Below are 26,157 nucleotides of genomic sequence, written 5' to 3'. Positions count from 1 at the left end.
CAACATTGAAGCATTCTTTCTATATCTTACTTTAGCTTACTGATGGCATTATGTCAGGTATGACATCAAAGCTAACATACAGGAGACCCTTATTAATGTCCATTCATGAGTCAATGCTACAACTTGCCTTCTTGACTTTTTCAGTTCAGGTCAGTCGCTCATTCCTGTCCAATTCTTTGCAACCCCATGGACCGTAGCATGCCAGGCTTCCCTGTCCATCACCAGCTCCTGGAGTTTGCTCAAACTCATGTCCACCAAGTTGGTGATGCCATCCAACCATCTCATCCTCTGTTGTCTCCTTCTCTTGCTTTCAATCTTTCCCAGCATTGGAGTCTTTTCCAATGAGTCAGTTCTTCGCATCAAGTGGCTAAGGTATTGGAGCTTCAGCTTTAGTATTAGTCCCTCCAATGAACATTGAGGACTGATTTCCTCTAGGATTGACTGTTTCGATCATTTGCAGTCCACGGGACTTGCAAGAGTCTTCTCCAGTGCCACAGTTCAAAAGCATCAGTTTTTCGGTGCTCAGCTTTCTTTATAGTCCAGCTCTCACATCCTCACATGATTAAGGTCCCTGCATTAGCAGCACACCCTCTGCTCTAACATAGCCACAAAAAAAGCACCTCATTTGACTGCTGGGAAAAAGTTCAGATGCAGCTATTCATTCATTTATTTCACTCATTCTACCATCGGTTAATTGACTCATTTTCTATTCATTCTCCCACCAAACTTCCAGTGATAACCTACTATGTACCAGGGCTTGTGAATTTAAAAAACCAAGAATGTATGGTCCCTTCCCTGAAAGAGTTCACATTTTAATGGGAGATGAAAACAAGCAAAGCATGATTATGCCATGTGGTCAGTGCCAGGAAAGAGAATTGTGAGAGCACACAGGAGGCTGTTCCCTCATCCCTGAGGGATAAAAATGGCTATTTGAATTTGTCTTTTTGTACGAGTCAGGTGAACACTTTTAGATGCTATAACAAGCAGTCCCCAAATCTCAGTGGCTTAATACAGTAAAGCTTCATTACAGTCTGATGCAGGTCAAGTGACTTGTCTGGCAGTTTTCCTCCCAGTGTTGACTTGGTGAACTAGCCTTTTTGCTTATTAAAATACCATTGATTTTACATGTAGCTTCCATGTCCAGGAGTGAGAATTGGGCAATTGTGTATGTGTTTGATGACCAGGCCTGGAAGTGGCACTTATTACCACTGCCCACATCCCTTTTGATCCCAACCAAATACCAAGGGAAACAGAGATGTTGTCCATGGTCCAGGAAAAGGATATGGAAATGGTGAGCATCTCCTTAGTTTGCCTTAAGTCTTAAGGTTGTTAGGGTTACCCAGATAAAGAGAACTTATATTTCAGGCAGAGGAGATATTCATTATATGTAAATATGGAGATGAAAGTCACAAGCCTAGAGATTTGAAGTACTCCAGGCAGCTCTATAGGACTGAAGTATAGAGTATCAGACCAGAAGTTGTGAGAGCTGAGAGTAGGCAGGGAGCAAGCAAAGGCCAGATCATACAGGGCCTTTTATAATATATGAAGGGGTTTGGAGTCTGTCCTGTGAGCGATAGGGAAGGATAGAGCAGTTTCAGTTAAAGAAGTGCCATTATCTGTTTACATTTTAAAAGATTGCTCTGAAGCAGAAAGGAAACCAGGTTAGAAGCTATTGTAGTAAAACAAGAAAGAGATGATGGAATGGGGTCAGACTCAGTTCATGTCCTCAATGTGGTCATAGGCAGACAGACATACTTTCTAGCCAGATTATAGTAACAAGTATACCTATACAGTACCAAGTATATCTATACAGTACACAAGGATACCTATACAATAACAAGTACTGACATCAAGGCCCAAGCAAGAAGCTGTTTGCAGAAGATGAAGGGATTTATTTTAACGGAATAAGAGACAAAGTCATGGAAAACTTAAGAAAGCTATGTCTGTTTTCTCTCATCCAAGAGCCACTTTTAAAGATGCAGAAATTGAGGTACAGTGAACAGCTGCTACTGTTCATGGTTATAGATTATGTGAACATTAGAACCGGAGTTAGGAAGTCTGCTTGCCTTCCTTCCTCTGTTCTTATGGACCAACACGAGCCCATAGTGCCAGGTTAGGCACAAAACATAGTAGGATGGTGATGAAATTAGTATCTGTGGTCTTTGGTATTGCCAGAAAAGTGCTGAATATGTGCAATGAAGAAGAAAAAGAACTAAAACTTCAAGCCCAGACCCCATGCAGGTTAATTTCCTAGACCCTTTTCTACTCCAGGTAAAATCTAGACTCTCAGAGTGGGAAGAGATCTTAGAAACTAGATAATCTCTGGGTATTCCCGGATGCTCCAGTTGTAAGGACTTAGTGTGTTCACTGTGGTGGCCTGAGGTCAATTCTAGTCAGGGAACTAAGATCCTACAAGCCATGCAGCATGGCCAAAAAAATTAGAGAAAATAGATGATCCTTTAAAATTGTTGTGGAGGTACTAGCCAATGCAGTTAGACAAAAAAAGAGATTAGAAGCATAAAAACTGAAAAAGAGGAGATAAAGTTACTAAGTATATACAATAAGATTGTTGTTGTTCAGTCACTCAGTCATGTTCAACTCTCTGTGACCCCATGGACTTCAGTACGCCAGGCTTCCCTGTCCATCACCAACTCCCAGAGCTTTTCAAACTCATGTCCATCAAGTCAGTGATGCCACCCAATGATCTCATCCTCTGTCGTCCCCTTCTGCTCCTGTCTTCAACCTTTCCCAGCATCAGGGTCTTTTCCAATAAGTCAGAGCACTTCAGTCTATCAAAGTATTGGAGCTTCAGCTTCAGCATCAGTTCATCCAATGAATACTCAGGACTTATTTCGTTTAGGATGGACTGGTTTGATCTCCTTGCAGTCCAAGGGACTCTCGAGAGCCTTCTCCAACACCATGGTTCAAAAGCATCAGTTCTTCTGTGCTCAACTTTCTTTATGGTTCAACTCTCACATCCATCGATGACTACTGGAAAAACCATAGCTTTAACTAGACAGACCTTTGTCAGCAAAGTAATGTCTCTACTTTCTAATATGCTGTCTAGGTGGGTCATAGCTTTTCTTCCAAGGAGCAAGTGTCTTTTAATTTCTGGCTGCAGTCACCATTAGCAGAGATTTTGGAGCCCATAGAAAATAAAGTCTGTCAGTTTCCATTGTTTCCCCATTTATTTGCCATGAAGTGATGGGACAGGATGCCATGATCTTGATTTTTTGAATGTTGAATTTTAAGCCAGCTTTTTCAGTCTCTTTCACTGTCATCAAGAGGCTCTTTAGTTTCTCTTTGCTTTCTGCCATAAGGTTGGTGTCATTTGCATATATGAGGTTATTGATATTTTTCTTTGCAAACTTTTTTTTGCACATTTAAAAATAATTATTTATCTTTTAATTGAAGGATCATTGCTTTACAGAATTTCATTTTCTGTGAAACATCAGCATGAATCAGCCATAGGCATACATATGTCCCCTCTCTTGAACCTTCCTTGCACCTCTCCCCCAATCCCATCCTGCTAGGTTGATAAAAGCCCCATTTGAATTCCCTGAGACATACAGAAAATTCCCATTGGCTATCTATTTCACATATGGAAATGTAAGTTTCCATGTTGCTCTCTCCATCCATCTCAGCTTCTCTTCCCCTCTCCCTGTGTCCATAAGTCTGTTCTCTGTGTCTGTTTCTCCATTGCTGCCTTGAAAATAAGTTCATCAGTACCATCTTTCTAGATTCCATATATGTGTGTTGGTATACAATATTTATCTTTCTCTTTCTGACTCACTTCACTCTGTATAATAAGCTCTAGGTCCATCCACCTCACTAGAACTGACTCAGATGCATTCCTTTTTATGGCTAAGTAATATTCCATTGTGTATATATACCACAACTTCTTTATCCATTCATCTTTTGGTGGACACCTAAGTTGCTTACTAGCTATTGTAAATATATTCTATTGTAAACATATTGTAAATATGTTCTATTGTAAATAGTGCTGCAGTGAACATTGGAGTACATGTGTATGTTTCAATTTTGGTTCCCTCAGGGTATATGCCTAGGAGTGGGATTGCTGGATCATATGGTGGGTTTATTCCTAGAGTTTTAGGAATCTCCATACTGTCTTCCATAGTGGCCGTATCAATTTACATTCCCATCAACAGTGCACGAGTGCTCCCTTTTCTCCATTCCCTCTCCAGCATTTATTGTTTGTAGACTTTTTGATGCTGGCCATTCTGACCAGTGTGAGGTGATATCTCATTGTAATTTTAATTTGCATTTCTCTAATAATGAGCATCTTTACAAGAACTGACAAAGGATTAATTTCCAAAATATACAAGCATCTCATACAACTCAATACCAGAAAATCAAACAACCCAATCGAAAAGTAGGAAAAAGACCTAAACAGACAGTTCTCCAAAGACTACAGATGGCTCCCTGCAATCTTGATCTCACCTTGTGCTTCATCCAGTCTAGCATTTTGCATGATGTATTCTGCATATAAGTTAAATAAGCAAGGTGACAATACACAGCCTTGATGTATTCCTTTCTCAAATTGGAACCAGTCTGTTGTTCCATGTCCAGTTCTAACTGTTGCTTCTAGACCTGCATATAGATTTCTCAGGAGGCAGGGAAGGCAGTCTGGTATTCCCATCTCTTGAAGAATTTTCCAGTTTGTTGTGATCCACACAGTCCAAGGTTTTGGTGTAGACAATGAAGCAGAAGTGATGTTTTTCTGGAATTCACTTGCTTTTTCTGTGATCCAACAGATATTGGCAATTTGATCTCTGGTTCCTCTGCCTTTTCGAAATCCAGCTTGAACATCTGGAAGTTCATGGTTCACTTTATTTGTAACCCTTCTAGACAATGTATTATTTTTAGTTGTGCATTTTAATTTAGTTTGCAGTTAAACCACACAAAATAGTATTGCTATGATTATATAGGCTTCATTTAGTTCACTTTATATCTATATTTAGCCTTTTTGGTTGTTCTTTATTTCCTTTCATTTTTTGAAAATCTTCTAGATTTATTGCTTCTTTCTAAGGAATATCCTTTCACGATTCCTTTCTTATAGTCTTTTGTTGATAGATTATCTTGATTTTTATTTCTCTGAAAATGTCTTTATTTCACCTTTTCTGGAGGATTTTTTTTTAAATTTTATATTGAAGTATAGTTGATTAACACTGTTGTATTAGTTTCAGGTGTACAGCAAAGTGATTCAGTTACACATGTACTGAATGTTGGTATTAGTGTCATCCAGCACTTAGAAAATAATAACACTATTTCATTATCTTTTTGCTCCCTTACTTTCTGATGAGAAATCATCTGTTAATTTTATTGTTACTTCTTTGAAGGTATTTTTTACTTTTTCTGCTGGCTTCTTGTAATATATTCTCTTACATCTGTTTTCCTGTAGCTTTACTTCAGTGTACTCAGCTTTGTGTGTGTATGTGTGTGTGTGTTTTAAAATTTGTTCTCTTGGGATTTGTATCTTGATGTCTTTCTTAAGATAAATTCTCAGACATTAACTTTTAAAATATTTTTCTCCTTTTTTCTTCTCTCTTTTTATAGATCCAATTACACATTATTCTTACTCTGTTCTTTTTTTTTTTCTTTTTTATGTTGCTCCATCTTTTTGGTTTTCTGTGCTTCTCTCAAGATGCTTATGTCTTCCAATTCCATAATTCTCTCTGGAATAATTTATAATCTGTTAGTAAATACTTTGTTATGGTTAATTTTTGGTTATTTTACTTTTTAGTTAAAAATTTTCCACTTGGTTCTTGTAATGCTTTCTAGTTGTCTGCTGACATTTTCAATCTTGTATTTTATTTTCTTGAGCATAGTAAGCATATTTTATTTTATTTTATTTTTTTTAATAATTTTAAAATCTTTAATTCTTACATGCTTTCCCAAACATGAACCCCCCCTCCCACCTCCCTCCCCATAACATCTCTCTGGGTCATCCCCATGCACCAGCCCCAAGCATAAGTTGCAGTCTGATAGCTATTTTTTCTGGATTTCTTGTTGATTTGTTTTTATTTCCTGTTATTTCTCTTGTGTTTTGATCCCAGTGATTTTTTTCCCTATATCCCTGGTTGATTTTCATTAAATGTCAGATTTTGTATATAAAAATTTTAGAAATGATTAAAAACCTTTTATGAAGATATTTTCCTTTAGACAAGGTTTATGATTGTTTTAGAAGATTTCTAAAGGGCACTTGGAATTCTAGACCAACTTAATTCAGACAAGATTTGGGATGATTCAGATTTAAGCCTAAATTCTTAGTTGACTGTCTTAGTCCTTTTGGGCTGGTACAGCAAAATACCCTAGACTGGGTGGCTTATAAATAATAGAAGTTAATTTTTCATAGTTCTGGAAGCTGGAAAATCCCAAATCAAGGAGTCAGCAGATTTGGTGAGGGTCCCCTTTCAGTTCATAGATGACCGTCTTCTCTATTTCCCCATGTGGCAGAAAGGGTAAGGACATTCTCTGGGGTCTTTTGGTCACCAGTGGCACTAATGGGCACTAATCCCATTAATGAAGCCTTAGCCCTAATAACCTCATAAAGGCCCTAACTCTAAATATTACACTTGGAGGGGGGGTAGAATTTCAACTTATTCATTTCGAGGGGATGCAGACATTCAGTACATAGCATGGGTTATCTATTTTTAGTTTACTCTTATGGTTTATCCTCTCAAGATTCAGCCTAAGGCCTAGCTACTTTACAGGCCATTGTCTCTTACCTGCAGACCTCCCTTCTCATCTCTTCCCAAGGTCATGATACTCCAATTTTTGTAACTCTACTTCATGAGCTTACAAAAAGTTATACTCTGCTCCTTACCCTCTTAGCTACCTCTGTCAGAACTGTCAGATACCCAAAAAGAGAAGGAGCCTCAAATACCAGGCTTCAGTTCAGTTCAGTCGCTCAGTCATGTCCGACTCTTTGTGACCCCATGAATCGCAGCACGCCAGGCCTCCCTGTCCATCACCATCTCCTGGAGTTCACTCAGACTCACGTCCATTGAGTCTGTGATGCCATCCAGCCATCTCATCCTCGGTTGTCCCCTTCTCCTCCTGCCCCCAATCCCTCCCAGCATCAGAGTCTTTTCCAATGAGTCAACTCTTCTCATGAGGTGGCCAAAGTACTGGAGTCTCAGCTTCAGCATCATTCCTTCCAAAGAAATCCCAGGGCTGATCTCCTTCAGAATGGACTGGTTGGATGTCCTTGCAGTCCAAGGGACTCTCAAGAGTCTTCTCCAACACCACAGTTCAAAAGCATCGATTCTTCGGTGCTCAGCCTTCTTCACAGTCCAACTCTCACATCCATACATGACCACAGGAAAAACCATAGCCTTGACTAGATGGACTTTAGTTGGCAAAGTAAGGTCTCTGCTTTTGAATATACTGTCTAGGTTGGTCATAACTTTTCTTCCAAGAAGTAAGCGTCTTTTAATCTCATGGCTGCAATCACCATCTGCAGTGATTTTGGAGCCCCCCAAAATAAAGTCTGACACTGTTTCCGCTGTTTCCCCATCTATTTCCCATGAAGTGGTGGGACCGGATCTTCCATGATCTTCGTTTCCTGAATGTTGAGCTTTAAGCCAACTTTTTCACTCTCCTCTTTCACTTTCATCAAGAGGCTTTTTAGCTCCTCTTCACTTTTCTGCCATAAAGGTGGTGTCATCTGCATATCTGAGGTTATTGATATTTCTCCCGGTAATCTTGATTCCAGCTTGTATTTCTTCCAGTCCAGCGTTTCTCATGATGTACTCTGCATATAAGTTAAATAAGCAGGGTGACAATATACAGCCTTGACGTACTCCTTTTCCAATTTGGAACCAGTCTGTTGTTCCATGTCCAGTTCTAACTGTTGCTTCCTGGCCTGCATACAGATTTCTCAAGAGGCAGGTCAGGTGGTCTGGTATTCCCATCTCTTTCAGAATTTTCCACAGTTTATTGTGATCCACACAGTCAAAGGCTTTGACATAGTCAATAAAGCAGAAATAGATGTTTTTCTGGAACTCTCTTGCTTTTTCCATGATCCAGTGGATTACTTCTCTGTATTTATTTCTTATACTGAGTTTCAGATTTGTAATTTGTATACTATCTTCTTAGGTCTCTACTGCCTCAAACAGATTTTTTAGGTGTCTACCTTTTCAAGTTGATTTGAATAAGAAGTTTGCTTTTGAACCATTAATCTCTCATATTACCCTGCTATGTTCTGTTAAGAGCCTTTGTACATCCTGTTTGTCCTGCTTAAATCTCTAGTTTCTCACTCCCCCTGACTCTCATGGGCTTCCCTGGTGGTTCAGACACTAAAGCGTCTGTGTGCAGTGCAGGAGATCCAGGTTCGATCCCTGGGTTGGGAAGATCCCCTGGAGAAGGAAATGGCAACCCACTCCAGTACTCTTGCCTGGAAAATCCTATGGATGGAGGAGCCTGGTAGGCTGCAGTCCATGGGGTCTCAAAGAGTCAGACGTGACTGAGCAACTTCTGTCTTTTCTTTCTCTTTCCTAACTCCTGGTTTACAGTTATTCATGCTATGGGTTAAGTCCTAAAGAGATCTTCTCTTCTTCAGACTTTGCTGACTCCCTGACTGGATTATCTTGTTATAATACTCTTACAGCACAACCTGAATGCCTCTGTTGTAGTTGTAGTTTGTAAATGTTTGTTTCCTTATTTTATTTAATGTTTGCCTTTTCAACACAATGTCAGATCATTGAGGAAAATCTCTGTATCAGTTATTTTTTTCCTTATTACAGCCCCAATTTATGAGTCATAAGGAATATTTACTAGTTCTTCATAAATTGGGCATATAGTTATTGAGTTAAATGACTGAGATTTCCCTTGGTTGAAAGTAACAGGATTTAAAGGAAGAAACAGATTTGTCTCATTCATGGGTTCTTAGAAGGGAGAAAGGATGTAATTTATATTTTATTCTTATTTCTATAAATTTATTATAAAGTATTTCAGACATATTAAAAGTCTAAAGAGTTGTATAATATACCCAGCTGTGCCCATCACTCTGTTTAAGAAGAAAACTTAATTTATATTTATAAAAATATATGAGAAGAACAGAAATATGCCTCTGTAAATATAGTCAACTGATCTTTAACAAAGGAGCAAAGACAATACTGTAGAACAAAGATATTATAGATTCTTCAGTAAATGGTACTAGAGCAACTGGACATACACTCAAAAAAGAATGAATCTAGATACAGACCATATACCTTTCACAAAAATTAAAACTCCTAATGGATCATATATTTTTTTGGAATGTGTTAGACTTACTTATCCTCTGATTTGATGTCTATATTAAAAGAAATACACATGTAGAAAGTTATGGTGACTACAGAAAACCAAATATGAAACATCTCAGAAGTCCCTCAAAGTCATGTTAGTTAGTTTGATAGATGACTTTTCAGCAGCAATAGTGGAAGGTAAATGATAGTGGGATATCTGTAATAGCCTGAAAGAAAACAACTTCTAACCACAAATTCTACACTAAGCAAAAAATATTTTGTAAGAATGATTGTACAATAGACCTTTAAACACACAGTTGAAAGTGTGTGCCACCAGTCAGCTTACCAAAGGAAATTCTAAAGAATATATTTCAGGCAGAAGGAGAATGAAGATCATAGATGCAAAAGTGATAGTAGAAAAATGAAAGTCATTTTGTATGAATAAATATAAATGAGCATTGATTGCTTAAAAAGGTAATTATGAAAGTTAAAAAATATACAGAGTTAGACTAACAGCAACATAGCAGGAGTAATGAAAAAGGGATTTTTATAAGGTGTTAACATTAAACTTTGATAAGTTAAAAGGATACATGTAATATTTTCAAGGGTAACTGCTAAAAAAATACAATTTGAGCATAAAAACTCCAAACCAGTACAGGGAAAACATTTGGAATAATTCTTTTTAATAAATTCAAAGCAGGACAAAGTAGATAGAGGTAGATGTAGATTCAGAAGTAATTCTCATTAAATATAAGTGGATTAACTTCCAATTAAAAGATAAACATTGTCAGACTGGATTTATAAACCCTAATCAAGTAGTTTTAAGACTTAGATATAAGCATTGGGAAAAAATGTTCACATCATGCTCATGTCATGACATGACAAAATGCTCATGTCATATTGATAAAACTTAACTAGGAAGACAGTAGTTTCCAGTTTGCTGCTAAGTCACTTCAGTCATGTCCGACTCTGTGCGACCCCATAGACGGCAGCCCATCAGGCTCCCCCATCCCTGGGACTCTCCAGGCAAGAACTCTGGAGTGGGTTGCCATTTCCTTCTCCAATGCATGAAAGTGAAAAGTGAAAGTGAAGTTGCTCAGTCTTATCTGACTCTTAGCGACCCTGTGGACTGCAGCCTACCAGGCTCCTCCGTTCATAGGATTTTCCAGGCAAGAGTACTGGAGTGGGGTGCCACTGCCTTCTCTGAGTTTCCAGTTTGAACAGATCTAATAGTATAGCCTCAAAGTAAATAAAGACCAACTGTAACCAACTGCAGTGGGAGATTTAACACCCCTTTCTCAGTAGTTATAGAACAACCATAAAATCAATAAGGATATAGAAGTTTAGGACAAAAGGATTATCACATTTTTACATGGACATATATAAAATGCTTAATCAACACCTTCCAACTACAAAATTATTTCATTTGATCATATTTTAAGCCACAAATTCAGTCGCAAATTTCAAAGCATTGAACCATAATCATTATGTTTTCTGATCACTGTACAGTTAAATTTTAGCTAGAAAGCAGTAACAGAAAGACAACTAGAATATTGCCTTGTGTTTGGAAATTAAATTTATTTCTCAGGAACACCTGGGTAAAGAGGAAAGCATATCAGAAATTAGAAAATGTTTTCTATTGAATTATAAAACTATTATAGAACAAAAGTTGTGGGATGCAGCTGTAGTAGTACTTAGAGGGAAATATATACTCTTAAATGTATATTCTATCAGCTTCCCTCATGACTCAATTGGTTAAGAATCCATTTGCAATGCAGGAGACTGCCTGCAATATAGTAGATACAAGTTTGATCCTTGGGTTGGGAAGATCCCCTGGAGGATGAAATGGGAACCCATTCCAATATTCTTGCCTGGAAAATTCCATGGATAGAGGAACCTGGTGGGGTACAGTCCATAGGGTCACAAGAGTCGGACACAATTTAGCAAGTAAACCACCACCACCGATGGATCATAGACATAACTGGAAAATGCAAAACTATAAAACTCCTAGACGTTAGCACAGGAGAAAAATCTAGATGATCTTGGGCATGGTGATATGTTTTTAGAGACAACAAGAAAACACCATAGTTGTTTTTGAAAGAAACTATGGAAGAAATAATTGATAAGCTGAAGCTGATAGGTTAAAAACTTCTGCTCTGTGAAAGGAAAAATCAAGAGAATTAGAAGACCAGCCACAGACCAGATGAAGATATTTGCAAAAGACACACCTGATAAAAGACTATTATCTAAAATATGCCAATAATGCTTAAAATTCAATGATAAGAAAACAAACAACCTAGTTAAAAAATGGGTCAAAAGCCTTAATAGACACCTCACCAAAGATATACAGGTGGCAAAAAAGCACGTGAAAAGATACTTCACATTGTATATCACTAGAGAAATGAAAATTAAAACAATGAGATTGCTGTACATTCCTTAGAATTGGAATCTGGAACAGTGACAACATGAAATGCTAGTGAGGATTCAGAGCAACAGGAACTCTCACTTTTTGCTGGTGAGAATGCAGAATGGTGCAGACACTTTGGAAGACAGTTTGGTGGGTTTTTTCCAAAAGCTAGTGCTTCCTTTCCATATGATTGGACAATACTGCTCCTTGGTTTTTATGCAAAGAATTGGAAATTTATGTCTACACAAAATTCTGCATAGGGATATTTATAGCAGCTCTATTCATAATTGCCAAAACTTGAAAGCAGTTGATGTCTTTCAGTAGGTGAAGGAGTAAACTGTGGAATATCCAGACAATGGGATATTACTCAGCAATAAAAAGAAATGAGCTATCAAGCCATAAAAACACATAGGGGAACCTTAAATGCATGTTAGTAAGTAAAAGAAGCCAATCTGAAAGGCTGCATACTGTGTGATTTCAAGTACATGACATTCTGGAAAAGGCAAAAAGTGATTGTGGTGGTGGTGGATTGTGGGGAGGGGAGAGGTAAATAACCAGAGAACAGAGGGACAGGGCAGTGAAAAATACTCTGTATGGTTTTGTAACGATGGATAATGTCATATAGGACTTCCCTGTAGCTCAAACGGTAAAGAATCTGCCTGCACTGCAGGAGACCAGGGTTCGATCACTGGGTTGGGAAGTTCCTCTGGAAAAAGGAATGGCATTCCACTCCAATATTCTTGCCTGGAGAATTCCGTGGACACAGAAGCCTGGTAGGCTACAGTCCATAGGGTCACAGAGTCGGACATGACTGAACAGCTAACATACAATGTCATTATTCAGTTCAGTTGTTTAGTCGCTCAGTCGTGTCTGACTCTTTGTGACCCCATGAATCGCAGCATGCCAGGCCTCCCTGTCCATCACCATCTCCTGGAGTTCACTCAGACTCACGTCCGTCGAGTCAGTGATGCCATCCAGCCATCTCATCCTTTGTCGTCCCCTTCTCCTCTTGCCCCTGATCCCTCCCAGCATCAGAGTCTTTTCCAATGAGTCAACTCTTCGCATGAGGTGGCCAAAGTACTAGAGTTTCAGCTTTAGCATCATTCCTTCCAAAGAAATCCCAGGGCTGATCTCCTTCAGAATGGACTGGTTGGATGTCCTTGCAGTCCAAGGGACTCTCAAGAGTCTTCTCCAACACCACAGTTCAAAAGCATCAAACATTTGTCTAAACCCACAGAGTGTACATTACTAAGAGTGAACCCTAAGATAAACTACAGCCTTTGGGCGATCATGATGTATCTGTGTAGGTTCATGCTTGTTTTAAAAAATGTGCCATTCCTGTGAATGATAGACGGGAAGGCTATGCATGCTTAGGGGCAGGGAATATATAGAGGCAATCCATGTCCCTCTCTCTCAATTTTGTTGTAAACCTAAATAAAAGTGCTCTAAAAAATTAAGGCCTTAAAATCAGGAAAAAGCCTAGAAAAGATAAACTTCTACTACAGATTAATAAATCTATATGATAAAGAGCAACCAAAAATACACACAGTATACTAAAGTATAAACATAGATGTAGTCTACTGAACAATTACTTTGGCTTTTATGTACTTCTGTGGTAGGGTAGTTATTATTTATTATAAATTTATTTAAGGAAATTTTTCTTTAATCTTTCAGATGATACAGCATTGTTTGAGTTGATTCAGCTAGTTCCACCAGGTACTGTATTGTATTTTGATAAGGTAATTGACGTGTGAACCCATTTTAATGAAATACTTTTCGAAAATGTCATCTTTTCCACTGTTTGCCATGTTAAGAGCAATGTTGAGTTTCTAGCATTGGTCCACTGTGTGTAAAATATCAGTAGGCCAAAATAATATATACAGAAAGATTGACATAAATTATATGTGAACACGTTGTTCTAAAATTGAATAAATAATCATAATCGAAAATGAAAAATAACCTGGTATCATCCTAGCATATTTTGTGACATTCATAAAAATTAACATCTTAAAAGTTCTTGTGATTTTTCTAAAACAGTATGCTTTTACTGATAAAATAGTTCCTTATCTTTGTTTTTGTGTATTGGCTGTTATTAGAAATGTAGGGGAATTAAAACTGTACCTAAGCAGTATAGATCCCTGTGGTAGGTACAGTTAAAACCTGAAGGATAGTTATATTTATATTATTGATTTCTATGATTATAGAAGAATCTATCTTGTCTTTATTTTATGTGAGTCACAGGAGGCTATATTTTGTTGAAAGCTAGTAATGTAAAATTTTTGAGTGTCACATATATACCTAATTCTGGTAACCACAAATTCTAAAAAATGTCTATATTTTTGTCAACGTGCAATCTAATGTCATATAATGGCAGGTAGAAAAGATTGGAAGATAGAAAAATAAATTATGGAGATGGTAATTAAGTTTTAGATGTATAAATATTATGCCAGTTTTATATGTTTAAAGTGGTATTTCTTTCCCTAGGAATTCATAGGTACATAAAAAATTTACATGAATATCCCCTTTCTACAAAAGGGGAGAGAGAATCAGTAGTATGTATGACATTTCTTATAAAGAAATATGTTAATTCATTTAACATAACTTTATTTTAATTTTTTTTCCAAGAAAAAAATTAAAAGCATGACCCTGAAGCAGGTATTTCATTAAGGCATCAGGCATTATATATTTGTACTTGATGATATTGTTTCTAAATAGCCTATTTTGTTATAATTTGAATCATAGGATATCTTTCTTGTAGTGGGTGAAACATTGTCTACATATGACGAGAATACACGAGATTTCATGTTCCCGGGTCCAAATCAACTTTCTGGACACCATGATTCAAACCGCCAGGTTACCATGAGGAGGATTTCTGGCCTTCGGGTAAGTGCTTACTATTTTCTGAATCAAATTGTGATGCAGGATCATTACCAAAAACTACCACATAGCCCTTAGTACCTGAAATGTGAAGAACTAATTCAAAGTTTAATTCTGTTTAAAACATAATTGTGTTATGAAATTATGCTAAGTCACTTCAGTCATGTCCGACTCTGCAATGCTATGAACTATAGCCTACCAGGCTCCTCTGTCCATGGGATTCTTCAGACAAGACCACCAGAGTGGACTGCCATGCGCTCCTCCAGAGGATCTTCCCGTCCCAGGAATTGACCCAGCTTCTCCTGAGACTCCTGCATTGTAGACAGAGTCTCTCCCTCTGAGCCACTGGGGGAGCCCTATGAATTTATGATGTTATTGTAAACGTATTGAAACCTAAATGAAAATAACTTACCAGACTGCATGCATCTACTTTCCAAAATTAACAAGTATTATTTTACCTTATATTCTTCAGATGTCTCTCCTCTCCTCATCTCCCCTCCCCACTGGCCTGTCTCCTTGTCTCTCTTCTCTTTATTTTTCTCTCAAAAAAAATGACCAATAAACATTTGAAAATGTACATAATCCCATTAGCATTTAGGAAAGTTCAAATTTAAACAGACAATTTCATTTTTATATTTTCATTTTAGCTATAAGACTGGTAAAATTTAATAAATCTGATAAATACCAAAAGTGTGGAAAAGTGGAAATGTATATGTTTGTATGCCATGTAAAGTGGAACAACCATAATTCAGGAGTATCTAGTAAAGGCAAAGATTCTCATAGCACTGATCTTCGAGGTATATGTCTTTGAGATATATTCTGTCTGACATACTAAAAGAACCTTCTTAGGAATGTTCATTTGGAGCATTATTCATGATAATGGAAAATGGAAATAATTTAAATGTCCATTAGTAGGAGTGTTTTGTTGTTCAGTCGCTCAGCCGTGTCCATCTGTTTGAGACCCCAAAGACTTCCCTGTCTTTCACCAACTTCCAGAGTTTGTTCAAATTCATGTCTGTTGAGTTGCAGGAGTTTAGATAGAATAATTATTATATGTTCATGTAATGGAAATATGTATTCATACACCTAAAAGTGAAAACTGCATTAGGTGATAGCCAACTCTCATCTTTTCCTAACAACCTTTTCAATATTCACTGGATGATTTAATCATATTTTTATTCCTGAAAATACTTTCTGTTAACAGAGACTGAGTGAAGTCCCTGCTGTTTCAAAGAAGAAAAAAGTAAAAGTTGTCTAAGTGAAGTTTTTTGGATAATTTTTTTTGCTAACTTTATAAAAGCAAGGAAATTAGCATGATATATGAGTCAATAAGGCAAATTAAGTAATTTTTCCTGTAGGTCTAGGTTTTGATATATTTTGTTCTGCTGCTGCTGCTGCTAAGTCGCTTCCGTCGTGTCCGACTCTGTGCGACCCCATAGACGGCAGCCCACCAGGCTCCTGCGTCCATGGGATTTTCCAGGCAAGAGTACTGGAGTGGGGTGCCATTACCTTCTCTGATATTCTATCCTAGGAAATAGCAAATTTCAGCTTGTTGAAATTTTAACAGTTCACTAGCAAATTTATTCGGAGAAGGCGATGGCACCCCACTCCAGTACTCTTGCCTGGAAAATCCCATGGACAGAGGAGCCTGGTAGGCTGCAGTCCATGGAGTCGCGAAGAGTCGGACACGACTGAGCAACTTCCCTTTCACTTTTCACTTTCATGCATTGGAGAAGGAAATGGCAACCCACTCCAGTGTTCTAGCCTGGAGAATCCCAGGGATGGGGGAGCCTGATGGGCTGCCGTCTATGGGGTCACACAGAGTTGGCCATGACTGAAGTGACTTAGCAGCAGCAGCAGCAAATTTATTAAAATATACCTCCTTTGAGACATTTTTAGTGTCTTTTAGCCAAAAAATACTTCAAAGAATGTTGCAGGATCTTTCTAGAAACTTACAAGGAAAAATATTCAATTTTAAAATTAGCCTTTTTTAAAGTAATTTAAAATGCTGTTTTATACTAAATTTGACAATATAAACATAATATGGACCATTAACAGGTATTTACTTTATTGAATTTGAGTTAGCTTTTCATATATCAGAAAAGGTTGGATTACTAAGGCAAAAAAAAATCTGTATATATTATTAAAAGATAAATTGGAGCATATTAAAACTTTTTAGTTTATTTGAGCAAAAAATTGATTTGATTTAGGCAGCATCTAATCTAGCAGATAGAAGCTCCAAGGAGCTACACAAAATGAAATACTTTTATATTCAGAAGGGTATGCTGCTGCTAAGTCACTTCAGTCATGTCCGACTCTGTGCGACCCCATAGACAGCAGCCCACAGGCTCCCCCATCCCTGGGATTCTCTAGGCAAGAATACTGGAGTGGGTTGCCATAAGAACAAGGAAATCATACTAGGCTAAAAATTGTGTTGGTTGTTACAAGATTTTCCTTTAGCTAATCAGGCTATTCCTGATGAATTGCTTTAAAATTCTATTTCTGGAGGAACAGAAACTGTAATTAATTTTAATCTGTTTGATGACATGGGGCTTAGTGTAAGCAACTCCATTTTGGGCCTCTTGTCTTGTTTTTAACAATATAAAAACTGAGACTTCTGGTGATGGTGGTGCAAAGAGTTTATCAGTTACTCTCACCACACAAGTATAAAACTGGACAAAATTGTCACAAACAAGTTTCAGGGCACTGGAAAGTGATCAGCAATTAGGACAAATTAAGAAGAATCTTTGCTTGAACAACTACTAAGAGTTTTGGTAAAAATGGCAGAAGTATGTGGTCATCTTGCATAGGCTACTCTCATACCCTGTATGGCCAGTGAGAGTTGTAGCTTCACCAAGCATGTGGCAGGGTACAAAAGTCAGCAGCTTTGCAAGCACAGAGGTCAGAATGACTTTGGGGCGGTGATATTGTAATTTGTAGTAAGAAACATGTATTTGGCCTTCTTACCCCATTCCTTGCACAGAACTCATAAAACCCTTGGAATTTCCTGTGTTTAAGAGTTAGGTTGATGGGGAGACTTTTGGAGAGCTCGTTGGGAACCTAAGGATGGGAACTAGATGCCAGGGAAACCAACCACATTGGAACTTTCAGCCACATCCCTGAAGAAGAGAGGGGCTAGAGATTGAGTTCAGTCACCAATGGCCAGTGATTGTATCAACCATGCCTGTGTATGAAGTGATTATAATACCCAAAATGATGGGGTTTGGAGAGTTTCCACATTGTGAACACTTGGAGGTACTGGGAAAGTGGCTCAGAGGGTGAGGGCACAGACACTTCTGTGTATTTTGCTCTATACATCTCTTCCATCTGCATGTCATTATATCCTTTTATATAAACTGGGAAACAGGAAGTAAAATATCTCTTGAGTTCTATGAGCTGCTGTAGCAAATCGATGGAACCCGTGGAAGGGGTTGTGGAAGCCTGTTACTTGTAGCCTGTGGGTGGCAACCTAAGACTTGTGATTAGCAACTGAAGTCAGATGGGAGCAGTCTTGTGGGACTGAGCCCTTAACCCATGGGATCTGATGCCGTCTCCAGATAGTCAGAACTGGGTTAAATTGCAGGACACCCAAATGGTGTCACAGAGACTTGTGACAATGACATCTTGATGGTGTTAGAAAACCCACACATTGGAATTGGTGTCACAATCATAGGGGCACATATCGTGGCTTTACCGGTTAATGCGGACTATTCAGTTGGAAGCACATGAGGAAACCTACAGCTTTGCTAGGCTGATTGCAGTTCCAATTAGCGAGCTGCACATCTGCCAGAAAGTTGACCAAGATGACCTGGAAATGAGGGTGCAATCAAAAGGCAGAAGCGAGCTTTCCACTCATTCCTTGCTGACTGAAACTATGCATGCTTGCGGGAGACAGTGGGAGTCCAACAAGCAGGGAAAGCTGAAGGAACTAGAGGCCTGCTGTATCTTTGAGTGCCTTTCCCCAGCCCACACACACAGATAATCAGTAGAGTAGAACCCTTACAGGTTTGTTGGATGACCACTAAGTTATGCATACTCTGATGAGACCACTAGAAAGAATAGAATAAGAAGATATGGCACCTTTATAAATTGAACAGCAGAATAGCAGATGTAAATTCAGTCACATCAGTTATTGTATTTAAATGTGAGTGAACAACACACTCTAATCAGTAGTTTGTTGTCCTGGCAGGATACAATGCAGTCCTCCTCAGAATTCTTAGCATAAAAAACTATCTGGGTTTTAGGGCATCTTTCTGAACTCGTCACTATAACAAGAATTCAAGTCACATTTGGGCTTAAATCTTGGCACTATCACAGACTGCCTGAGTAAACTTGAGACTACTATACCTTGGAGATAGCATGCTTTTTGGTGGATTAATGAATGCTTGTAAATGGTTACTATAGTAACATGGCACATAGAGAATGATCAATAAATATTAGTGATATGGTAATGGCTCGCGAGATCATAGCAAGGTGCTATTTGTTATGGATGGTGGTGGTGATGTTAATATCTTCTCTACACTGTGAACCCCATAAAAACAGAATCTGTGACTTTGTCTTTGATCTTAACTCTTAGCACTGTTCTTTGCATAAAGTACTTATATGCCTCTTGATTGAATTGACTAAATGAATTACATCTTACTGTAGACTTCATAGAGGAAACTGACATTTCAGATGTGTGATGATTATATTTATTTTGGTTAGGCTGTAGTGCCCAATTGTTCAGTCAAACACCAGGCTTGATGTTACTGTAAAGGTATTTTGTAGATGTGACTAATATTTACAGTCACTTGACTTTTGAGTATAGATTACCCTTGATAATGTAGGCAGACGGAATCCAGTTAACTGAAGACCTGAAGCGCAAAGACTGAAGTTTCCCAAAGAGTAAGAAATTCTGCCTCAAGACTGTCATATAAAAATCCTGAGTTTCCAGCCTTGTGGTTTGCTTAGAGACTTCACACTCAAGACTACAGTATCAACTTTGCCTGAGTTTCCAGGCTGCTAGCTTTCCCTATGGATTTTGGACTTGTCATTCTCACAATTGCGTGTACCAGTTCCTTAAAGTAAATATCCATCTCTGTGTATATCCTAGTAATTTTGTTTCCCTGAAATCTCAACTGATACATATGGGTCTTGAAAGATCTAATTAATGGCTAAAACACCAAGTATTTACTGTATGACCAGCGATATATGGGGAGGGGTAAAGTGATAAGTAACAGTCCAGGCTGTGGTAGTCATAAAATATGTGCTAAAACAGTTTGGCACGCCTCTCTTCCAAATGCAGAGCCAACTCTGCTGCTCTTAAGTATGGACTCTACTTAGCGATTCTAACAGATACAGTGCGGTGAAGTGACAGTGTTAGACTTTTGAGACCAGGTCATTAAATGCGCTGTGGCTTCCTCTTTGCTCTTACTCTTATATCACTCACTCCCGGGGAAGCCAGGTGCCATGTTTGAGGACATTCAGGCACCTCTCTGAAGAGAGCAGAAGCTGGAACAGCTTTCTTAGAGTGTAGATGAGAGCTTGAAGAGCCTTGAAGAAACTATCAAATGAATGTTTGCAGGAAAATGAGGTAAATGTTATTGGAAATTAGTGGAAGAAGGAACCCTTATTGTGTAATGGTGTAAAGTTTAGCAACCATGTAATATATTAAAAATAACTGATGAAACAGGTGGTCTTTTTAAGGAGACTTTCTGACAGAGTGTTAGAGGGGCTGTCTATTTTCTTAGTGCTGCTTATAGAAAATGTGAGAGGAGAGAGAAAAGCAAAAGGAAATGCTGTTAATAATACAAAAAGGAGGTAGAACTTACTGTTTTTGAGGGTTCTCAGCCTTCCCCCATGGCAAGTAATGCTGAGATTAAGGAATGACTTATAAGCAAAAATCATTCTAGGGCACTTTCAGGAAATTATGGTCTGATGGTAAAACCAAGGTTATAACTATAAAATCCTTTATTAAAATCTCCAAATATCCAAGCTGTTGCCTCAGAAAATAAGTTAATGAAGCAGGTTTTATTCTACTTTATTTTTTTGTATTTTATTTTTAAATTTTTTAATTAAAATTTTTATATAATTAAAAAATTGAAGTAAAGATGATTTGCAGTGTTCTGTTAGTTTCAGGTATACAGCAAAGTGATTTAGTTATCTATTTCTCTGTATATGTATATATGTGTTTATGTGCGTGCATGCGTGCTAAGTTGCTTCGGTAGTGTCTGACTCTTTGCAAACCTATGAACTATATCTTGCCAGGCTCCTCCATCCATGGGATTTTCCAGCCAAAAATACTGGAGTGGGTTGCTATGCCCTGCTCCAGGGGATCTTCCCAACCTAAGGATGTAACTCTAGTCTTTGTATTACAGGCAGATTCTGTACCACTGAACCACCTGGCAAGCCCATGTACATGTATGTGTGTGTATGTGTGTATGTTAATTTAGTATCTTGCAACTTTACTGAATTCATTGATGAGCACTAGTAGATTTCTGGTGGTGTCTTTAGGATTTTCTATGTATAATATCGTGTTATATGCAAATAGTTTTACTTCTTCCTTCCAACGTGGATTCATTTTATTTGTTTTTCTTCTCTTGATTGCTGTGGCTAGCACTTCCAAAACTACACTGAAGAAAAGTGGTGAGAGTGGGTGTCCTCGTTGCCTTTCATCTTTTCACCATTAAATGGTGTTAGCTGCGGCTTTCTCATATATGGCCTTTATTATGTTGAAGTATGTTTCCTCTGTGCCCACTTTCTAGAGTGTATATATTATAAAAGGATGTTGAATTTTATCACATTTTTAAAGGTTGCTTTCCACTTACAGTTATTATAAAATATTGGGTATTTTCCCTGTGTTGTGCAATACATACTTGAAGCTGGCTTACGCCTAGTAGTTTTACTTCTCTGTCCCCTGTCTCTATATTCCCCCTTCCTTCTCCCTACTGGTAACGTGAAGAAAGTAGGGGAAACCACTAGGCCATTAAGGTAGGACCTAAATCAAATTGTTTATGATTATACAATGAGGTAATGAATAGATTCGAGGGACTAGATCTGATAGACAGAGTGTCTGGAGAACTATGGACAGAGGTTTGTAACATTATACAGGAGGCAGTGACCAAAACCATCCCAAAGAAAAAGGAATGCAAGAAGGCAAAGTGGTTGTCTGAGGAGGCTTTATAAATAACTGAGGAAAGAAGAGAAGCAAACAACGGGAAAGGTATTCTCAACTGAATGCAAAGTCCCAGAGACTAGCAGGAAGAGATAAGAACGCCTTCTTAAATGAACAAAGCAAAGAAATAGAGGGAAACAATAGAATGGGAAAGACTAAGGATCTCTTCAAGAAAACTGGAGATACCAAGGGAAAATTCCATGCAAGAATGGGCATGATAAAGGACACAAACGATAACAATCTATCAGAAGCAGAAGAGATTAAAAGAAGTAGCAAGAATACACAGAAGAACTACACAAAAAAATCTTAATGACCGAGAAACCCATGATATTGTGGTCACTCACCTAGAACCAGACGTCATAGAGTGCGAGGTCAAGTGGGCCTTAGGAAGAATTATTATAAACAAAGCTAATAGAGGTGATGGAATTCCAGCTGAGCTATCTCAGATCCTAAAAGACAATGTGATGCTGTTAAAGTGCTGCACACAATATGTCAGTACTCAATATGTCAGCTACACTCAATATAGCCACCTCAGCAGTGGCCACAGGACTAGAAAGGGTCAATTTTCATTTCAATGCCAAAGAAGGGAAATGCCAAAGAATGTTCAAACTACTATACAGTTGGGCTCACTTCACTTGCTAACAAGGTTATGCTCAAAATCCTTCAAGCTAGGCTTCAGCAGTACATTAACTGAGAACTTCCAGATGTACAAGTTGGTTTTGGAAGAGGCAGAGGAACCAGAGACCAAATTGACAACATTTGTTGGATCATGGAAAAAGCAAGGGAGTTCCATAAAAACAACTACTTCTCCTTCCTTGACTACACTACAGCCTTTGCCTGTGTGGATCATAACAAACTGGAAAATTCTTCAAGAGATGTGAGTACCAGACTACCTTACCTATCTCCTGAGAAACCTGTACGTGAGTCAAGAAGCAACAGTTAGAATCAGGGTTGGAAAAACGGACTGGTTCAAAATTGGGAAAGGAGTATGATAAGGCAGTGTATTGTCACCCTCATTATTTAACTTATATACAGAGTACATCATGTGAAATGCCAGTCTGGATGAATCACAAACTGGAATCAAGATTGTCAGGAGAAATATCAGCCGTTTCAGATATGCGGATGATACCACTCAAATGGCAAAACGTGAGGAGGAACTAAAGAACCACTTGATGAGGGTGAAAGATGAGAGTGAAAAAGCTGCCTTGAAATTCAGCATTCAGAAAACAAACATCATGGCATCTGGACCAGTCACTTCATGGCAGATTGAAGGGGAAAAAGTGGAAACAGTAACAGATTTTCTTTTCTTGGGCTCCAAAATCACTGGGTTGGTAACTGTATCCATGAAATTTAAAAATACTTTCTCCTTGGAAAGAAAGCTATGACAAACCTAGACAGCATATTAAAAAGCAGAGACATTACTTTGCGTATAGGTCTGTATAGTCAAAGGTATGGTTTTTCCAGTAGTCACGTATGGATGTGAGAGTTGGACCATAAAGAAGGCTGAGTGTCAAAGAATCAATGCTTTCGAACTGTGGTACTGCGGAAGACTCTTGAGAGTCCCTTGGACTGCAAGGAGATCAAACCAGTCAATCCTAAAGGAAATCAACCCTGAATATTCTTTGGAAGGACTGATGGCTAAAGCTGAAGCTCCAATCATTTGGCCACCTAATGCAAAGTGCCTACTCATTGGAAAAGACCCTGATGCTGGGAAGAATTGAAGGAAGTAGGAGAAGGGGGTGACAGAGGATGAGATGGTTGGATGACATCACTCACTCAATGGGCATGAGTTTGAGCAAACTCCGGGAGATGGTAAAGGACAGGGAAGCCTGGTGTGCTGCAGTCCATGGGGTCGTAAGGAGTCAGACATGTCTTAGCCACTGAACAAGAATAATAACAAAGTGATTCCTGTTTGCCTCTTGTATTCTATAGTGATTAGCCTCTGTTGGCTATATGTGGGGCACATAACTTGTTTCTTAATTAGTTCATACATATTCTAATTGTGAGGAACTATATTCTTGGAGCTGTACTTAAAGAACCATACCAGGGACAGCTAAATAATGGTTTGATTTAGATGTCACCATCCTGGATTTCAAGCTGGTGTTTTAAAGGGTGAAACTTTTTCCTTTTCCTTTCTTTCTCTTTCCTTCAGTAGGGCATGCATTTATTTTGCCCATGAGAGAAATCTAAGTAATTTATGATCAAAGAGTGAATTGTGATTTTCTAAAAACATACCCCCCCCCAATTTTTGATGCCCTTCTGCTAAAAATGTAGTCTGTTTCTTTTGTTCTAGAATGTGGACTGTACTTAGGAGCGCTAATGAATAGAAAGGACAGAAGTGACAGTGGTAGACTTATAAGACTAAACCATGAAAAGAATTGTGTCTTCTTCCTTGCTTTTCTTTGAGAGAACTAGTTTCCGAATGATGAGGACATTCAAGAAGTCCTGTGGAGAGGTTTGTATGATAAGGAGCCGCGTCCTCTTTTTCAAAAGATGGAAAAGAAGTGAGTCCTCCAGTCAGCAGCTGTGTGAATCTTAGGGAGCAAATCCTCTTGCCTCAGACAAGCCTTCAGATAACTACAGCCCAAACAACATCTTGACTGAAGTCTCAGGAGAGATTTCAAGCCAGAATCACCTAGTCCAGCCTCTTCCAGATTCCTGACCCTTAGAAACTACGTGAGACAATAAATGTGTAATGATGTTTTAAACTGCTAAGTTACATGCTTTGCAACAATAGATAACTAATAAATAAGCATAGTGCGTATCATCAATAAAAGTATGTTTGCTGAAAAAGTCATCCACTTAATTCATAGGTAGCTCATATTTAACTTTTTTCTAGTGCATAATGTTTGAAACTTTAAAATTAGTAAGTCAAAGACAGGGTGAAATGCTTGACTTCAGTTATATTAGAATGAAGCAGCCCTGGGCACAGACAACACTGTATCTTTGATGTTTTGATGAACTGTAATTTGTGTGGCTGTCATTTGTCTGCTTCCAGATTTTTCTCAGGTACTTTGTGACTGTTGCTTTGAATTTTACCATTTTTCTCTACATTATCTCAAAACAGTGTTTAAGCTGATGATTGAAATGTTGCAAGAAATACAAACCAGATTCATTTCATTCATAAATCTGGATTTAGGCTTCATTATGGGAAAAACTGTTGGAAGAATTGGAAGAGACTTATCTATCTTCTGTATTCAAGAACCATACACCCAGGAGCTATGAATATTTTTTAACATCTAGAGAGTATGAAAGTGTTTCTTGATTGTGTAGTTATGTATGTCTCAATTTGTAAGAGTAAAAAGACTTGGAATCCATTAAGTATTTTCACATATTTTGAACTTTAATATTATTATAAACAATCTTTAAAATTTTTTTTAAGGAAATACTTGAAAATGAAAAATTTCTTAATTTCTCCGTAAAAGCAATATAATCACTTGTAAGTGAATCATCAGCAGTGAAACTGTTTCTTGATAACATTTAACATTAGTTTGTTGTCTTTATCCTTAATAAGAAGTCGAAACTAACAAATAAAGTAGCTGAACCTTGATAAATGTTTGTTACTGTAGGTTGTATTTTCATCAGTAATAATTATCTTTTTAAAAGTTAAACTGTCTAATAATACCCTGTCTTTCCTCTTCAGGGAATTGCTCCAAAGCTGGAATTTTCTACAACCTCAGTGATTACTGAATGTCTGATAAGTTCAAGGAAGTGCCGCACTCAGGTTAAAATAATTTAATTACAGTATTTAATGATTTAATGTATTAGTTCATATTTATTGGGCATGTGGTAAGTGCTATTTTTTTTTTATTTTGGCTGCAGTTGATTCCACATTTTTTGGATCTTTCAGTTCAGTTAGTTCAGTTCAGTCTCTCAGTCATGTCCTACTCTTCGTGACCCCATGGACCACAGCACGCCAGGCCTCCCTGTCCATCACCAACTCCCGGAGTCTACTCAAACTCATCTCCATTGAGTCGCTGAGGCCATCCAACCATCTCATCCTCTGTCGTCCCCTTCTCCTGCCTTCACTCTTCCCCAGCATCAGGGTCTTTTCGAATGCGTCAGCTCTTCATCTCAGGTGGCCAAAGTATTGGAGTTTCAGCTTCAACATCAGTCCTTCCAATGAATATTCAGGACTGATTTCCTTTAGGATGGATTGGTTGGATCTCCTTGCAGTCGAAGGGACTCTCAAGAATCTTCTCCAACACCACAGTTCAAAAGCATCAATTTTTCAGTGTTCAGCTTTCTTTATAATCCAGCTCTCACATCCATACATGACTACTGGAAAAACCATAGCCTTGATGACTTATGTTGCTAAGGTAGTATCTCTGCTTTTTAATATGCTGTCCAGGTTGGTCATAACTTTCTTTCCAAGGAGTAAGCGTCTTTGCATTTCATAGCTGCAGTCACCATCTGCAGTGATTTTTGGAGCCCCCCAAAACAAAATCTGTCACTGTTTCCACTGTTTCCCC

At 38.2% G+C, this 26,157-nt stretch overlaps 1 protein-coding gene across 3 annotated transcripts in view; it reads left to right on the top strand.

Annotated features, from left to right (window-relative positions):
- The window catches only part of SPATA6 (spermatogenesis associated 6), a 174,131-nt gene that overhangs the window by 55,301 nt on the left and 92,673 nt on the right, over positions 1–26,157 (top strand). For all 3 annotated transcript variants that reach the window (XM_012136817.5, XM_012136740.5, XM_060408810.1), the window contains exons 4-6: positions 13,330–13,371; positions 14,414–14,538; positions 25,329–25,409. In XM_012136817.5, coding sequence (XP_011992207.2) covers positions 13,330–13,371; positions 14,414–14,538; positions 25,329–25,409 — 248 coding nt within the window. The remainder of the gene's footprint in view (positions 1–13,329; positions 13,372–14,413; positions 14,539–25,328; positions 25,410–26,157) is intronic.

This window comes from Ovis aries, chromosome 1 (genome assembly GCF_016772045.2).
Source record: "Ovis aries strain OAR_USU_Benz2616 breed Rambouillet chromosome 1, ARS-UI_Ramb_v3.0, whole genome shotgun sequence".
Taxonomy (NCBI): domain Eukaryota; kingdom Metazoa; phylum Chordata; class Mammalia; order Artiodactyla; family Bovidae; genus Ovis; species Ovis aries.
This window is presented reverse-complemented; position numbering and strand designations above follow the sequence as displayed.